Source organism: Corvus kubaryi, unplaced genomic scaffold (assembly GCF_017639235.1).
Source record: "Corvus kubaryi isolate FWS band 111438036 unplaced genomic scaffold, C.kubaryi_AGA036_p1.0 36745, whole genome shotgun sequence".
Taxonomy (NCBI): domain Eukaryota; kingdom Metazoa; phylum Chordata; class Aves; order Passeriformes; family Corvidae; genus Corvus; species Corvus kubaryi.
Window position 1 is genome coordinate 7609 of NW_024580936.1, and position 4896 is coordinate 12504.

Here is a 4896-nt window from a genome sequence, read left to right on the forward strand (position 1 = left end):
CCCCTATGGCCATCCCAGCAGTCCCTGCACCACCCCAGTGGCCATCCCAACAGTCCCTGTGCCATCCTGAGAGTCCCTGTGCCACCCCAATGGCCATCCCAACAGTCCCTGTGCCACCCCAATGGCCACCCTGACAATCCCTGTGCCACCCTGAGGCCCGGGGTCTCTCCCCTCACCACCAGGCCCCGGGTCTCTCCCCTCACGGCCAGGCCCCAGCTCCCCTCACGGCCAGGCCCGGGGTCTCTCCCCCCTCCCTCACCGGCGTCTCCCAAGGTTTCCCAGCATCCCTCGCGGCCCGTGACGGCACCTCCGCCGCCGGGCCCGCCCCGGTACCTGGGCCCCGTTACCGCCGCCGAGAGCGCCGTGAAGGGAGTCCCGCTACCGCCATCGACGCACTCCCATTGGTTCGCTGGCACCACGTGGTGCCCCGCAGAGGCTGCTGGGAGATGTAGTCCAAGAAGGCGCTGAAGCCCTAATGGCGCTTGGACTACAACTCCCATCGGCCCCCGCGGCGTGAATTCCCCACTTTCCCCTTTTCCCCCCCAAATTTCGCCTTTCCCCCCGCCCAAATTCCACTTTTTTCCCCTACCAAATCCCACCAGCTCCACCCGCCCCCCCTCAGCACCAGCTGAGACACCACCCAACAAAAAACAGCACACAAGCAGCTCGGTTTTTTCATTTTTTCCTTTTTTTTTTTTTAAAAAAAAAAGCTTTTCGTATTTTTTTTCCATTTTTGTGGTTTTTTTTTTTTAAAGGCTGGGCAAGAGGTAGGATAGAAAAGGGCGTTTTTGGCCTCTGATAGGTCAGGTTTGGGAGCTCTTCTCACCTTCACTCCCTTGTGAAACACACCTGGGCTACTGAGGGAATTTCACACAATGGATTAAAAACTTTATATTCCAAGAGAAAGCTCACATTCACAAAAAAAACTAAAAAAAAAAAAAAAAAGAGGAAGATTTGAGGCATAAATCCCATCCAAAGCCTCCGTGTCCTACCTTTAAATAAGGAAACGTACAAAAGTGGCCAAGGGTTGTGCAAAAAACTCTTCAATTTGCTCGAATATTTTACAGAATCAGTACAGGAAAATGTAGAAATCAGTAAAAAATAAAAATAAAAATTAAAAAAACAAATCAAACCCGACAACAACAACCTCCTGGAGGGCTTTGTCACGTTCTAGCAACAGGAATTTTGCTGTCCCAGGGTGGCAATCTTGGCTCACGTGGGGAGCTGGGCACTTTCAGGTCCCTTTTTGTTTTTAAATTTCTTTTTTTTTTCTTTTTCTTTCCCCAGCATAAGGCAAAACCGACCCTGAAAAACACACTGAGATCCACAAAAAGGATGTAAACGAAGGATTTATCTTCCCAAAAAACCTTTTCCCCCCCCCCCCCCCCCCCCCCCCGGTGGAACAAAAGCCGGAGGGATTCTCCAAGAGGCTCCTTAAAAACAGAGGGTGGGAGGCTGGAGGCAGCTCCAGGATTCCCACACTTTTGGCTTCTTTTTGGGTTTTTTTTTCTTTTTTTTTGTGTGTTTTTGTTGTTTTTTTTCCCCAGCTGTTTCTGGTTTCTCCGAGGGAAAAAAAAAAATCCCCTCCAAGAAAAAAAAAATTATTAAAAACTAAAATTAAACCCCCCCCCCCACCCCCGAGGATGACTTTGTGCAATTTCTGCCCCGATTCTCAGCTAAGGCAGCGAAGTCCCTGCATTCGTGTTTCCAAAAACATGAAAAAAAAACCAAACAAAACCCCACGGATTTAAGAAACAGAAAAAATAAAATAAAATAAAATAAAATAACAACAAAAAAAAATTAAAAAAAAGAAAAAATAAAATAAAATAAAAAATAAAAAAAGAAAAGAAAAAATAAAATAAAATAAAATAAAATAAAAAAAGAAAAAAGAAAAGAAAAAATAAAATAAAACAAAATAAAACAAACAATGAAAATAAAATAAAATAGAATAAAACAAAAAAAAAACCCAAAAAATTAAAATAAAATAAAATAGAATAAAACAAAAAAAAACCCCAAAAAATTAAAATAAAATAAAATAGAATAGAATAAAATAAAATAAAAAGAAAAGGAAAGAAAAGAAAAGAAAAACAAAATAAAATAAAATAAAACAAAATAAAAAGAATAGAATAGAATAGAATAGAATAAAATAAAAATAAATAAAAAGAAAAGGAAAAAAAAGAAAAACAAAACAAAATAAAATAAAATAAAACAAAACAAAATAAATAAAACAAAATAAAACAAAAGAAAAGAAAAAATTAAAATAGAATAGAATAAAATAAAAATAAATAAAAAGAAAAGGAAAGGAAAGAAAAACAAAACAAAATAAAATAAAACAAAATAAAATAAAATAAATAAAACAAAATAAAGCAAAAGAAAAGAATTAAAATAGAATAGAATAAAATAAAAAGAAATAAAAAGAAAAAGGAAAGGAAAGAAAAACAAAACAAAAGAAAATAAAATGAACAAAAAAATGAAATAAAATAAAATAAAATAAATAAAATAAAATAAATAAACCAAAATAAAATAAAATAAACCAAAATAAAATAAAATAAAAACCACAAAACCAAACCAAACAACAACAAAAAAGGACAAAACAAACCCGAAGGCGGCAGAAGGCGGCGGCGGTGGCGATCCAGCATCTGGGCTTTGTTTTTTTGGGGGAGAGGAGGAAAAGGGGGGGGGGGGGGGGGAGGATTCTGTCAAATCTCAGCGCTGGGGGAGGGCTCGTTCCAGGATGGCCCCGGAGGTGCTGCGGCAATAAATAGCGGGCTCGGGGCTCAGGGCGCCTCGAAGCCCACGCGGAAGCCGGGCTGGGCCGGCAGCACGGCGCCGTTGTGGCCCTGCGCCGGCGGCACGCTGAAAGCGGGGCTCATCCACGGCGCCGACGGCGAGCTCTGCCTGCGGGCAACGGGACACGACGGCGTGAGCCACGGCACTGCGGGCAACCCCGAGAGACGGGCGAGGGGGGCTCGGCCGCAGCCCCGGGCAGTGCCCGGTACACAGTGCCCGGTACACAGTGCCCGGTACACACTGCCCTCCCGCACTGCCCGGTACACACTGCCCGGTACACACTGCCCGGTACACGCTGCCCGGTACACACTGCCCTCCCGCAGCCCGGGCAGTGCCCGGTACACACTGCCCTCCCGCAGTGCCCGGTACACACTGCCCTCCCGCAGTGCCCGGTACACACTGCCCTCCCGCACTGCCCTCCCGCACTGCCCGGTACACACTGCCCGGTACACACTGCCCGGTACACACTGCCCTCCCGCAGCCCGGGCAGTGCCTGGTACAAACTGCCCTCCCTGGTTCAGGACAATTCCCGGTTCCTCGGTGGTTCACCGGTTCTCTGTTGGAACTCCCGCCTCCCCGTTTACCCCAGTGGTTCTTGTTGGATTGTATCCCCCTCCTGGGTGTTTTCCCTTGTTTTCAAATTCCCTATAAAACTGAGGACGAGCCTCAGGGGATGATCCCATCACTTCCCATCACTTCCCATCACTTCCCATCACTTCCCAACCCATCCCATCCCATCCCATCTCGTTCTGCTTCTGGAACTTCTAACAATAAACCCATTAGGAGCCAGACCAGAACAGCCTCTCTTCCTTTGTCTCCGAGCTAACGGGAGCCGATCCCATCGGTTCCTGCCCTGTTCCCTCTGTAAGAACCCAGTGAGCCAGCCCAGCCAGCAGCACCTTCCTGACCCCAAAATCGCTTCAGCGACCCGCGGAACGCAGCTGGACTCTCTCTGACCTGGGGCACGCCACAGCTCGTGCACTGAGCACCAGAATTAGAGGGCAAACCAATCCTTTAGGAATTCCTAAACAAACCCTACAGCTCGGCAGGGACGGGGTTCAGGCAGGATCGGGGCGCTCCGGGGCTGTTGTGACCCACCTGAGCTGGGACGGCCCTGCTGCGGGATGGCTCCGCTGAGGTGCAAAAATCACTTCCCAGGGGGGATAAAAATTGGGATAAAAAGGGCTCTGGACTCACCCAAATCCCTGCTGGTTCCAGGCCTGGCCGTAGACGCCGTAGGTGGGCACCTGCCAGCCGTTGGGCACGTACTGGCCCAGCTGGGCGCCGCCGTACCACTGTCCCCACTGCCCGTAGGCCGGCGGGTAGCTCAGCTGGCTCTGGGGACAGGGAATGGCGGAATTAGGGAATTCTCACCCCCTGCTAGACAGAACTGGTGGCTCCAGCCTGGCCGTGGATGTTTGCAGCTGCTCAGGGAATCCCATCCCTGCCCAATATCCTGTCGATCCCCGTCCCGTGCCATGCTGATCCCCATTTTCTCTGGGCCGAGCCCCTTTCCCAGCTCCCTCAGGAATTCCACATCTCTGGATGCTCTCCAACCCCATAACCCACCCCTGGACAATCTCCAACCCCATAATCCACCCCTGGACAATCTCCAACCCCCCATAACCCACCCCTGGACACTCTCCAACCCCATAACCAATCCCTGGACGCTCTCCAACCCCATAACCCATCCCTGGATGCTCTCCAACCCCATAACCCGTCCCTGGACAATCTCCAACCCCATAACCCATCCCTGGACACTCCCCAACCCCATAACCCACCCCATATCCCCCTTTTCTCCAGGCCCAGCCCCTTTCCCAGCTCACTGCCACTCCCCATCCCTGACCAGGCTGAGGAGAGAGCAGGGCACCCCTGACCTGCTGGACGGGGCTGACCATGTCGGGCGTCTCCTTGCCCCAGTAGCACTTCACCACGTGGCCCTCGATGGTGGTGCCGTTGACAGAGACGATGGCGTGGGCAGCGCTCTCGTGGGCACTGAACCTGGCGGGGCGCAGGATCGGGATTTGAGTGGGAAGGACTCAGCTGGGAACAACCCCAGAGAGGATTGGGGTGGGTCAGAGGCAGAGGTGTCCCCGTGCCTCACAG

The 4896-nt window shown here is 49.5% G+C and overlaps 2 protein-coding genes across 7 annotated transcripts in view; both read right to left on the reverse strand.

The window, feature by feature from the left end:
- The window catches only part of CUNH2orf42 (chromosome unknown C2orf42 homolog), a gene marked incomplete at its 3' end in the record, with an annotated part of 7621 nt that extends 7194 nt beyond the window's left edge, over positions 1-427 (reverse strand). Inside the window, exon 1 of the mRNA XM_042020070.1 lies at positions 334-427. The remainder of the gene's footprint in view (positions 1-333) is intronic.
- Positions 428-2524: 2097 nt separating this feature from the next.
- Positions 2525-4896, reverse strand: part of TIA1 (TIA1 cytotoxic granule associated RNA binding protein) — an 18299-nt gene continuing 15927 nt past the window's right edge. For 4 of the 6 annotated variants that reach the window (XM_042020060.1, XM_042020068.1, XM_042020062.1 and 1 more), the window contains 3 exons: positions 4668-4791; positions 3988-4127; positions 2525-2898 (listed from right to left, as the gene is read on the reverse strand). In XM_042020060.1, the coding sequence (XP_041875994.1) occupies positions 2778-2898; positions 3988-4127; positions 4668-4791 (385 nt within the window). In that variant the 3' untranslated portion in view covers positions 2525-2777. Of the gene's footprint in view, positions 2899-3987; positions 4128-4667; positions 4792-4896 lie in introns of those variants that run through there. The other 2 variants (XM_042020061.1, XM_042020066.1) reach the window with 2 other exon arrangements.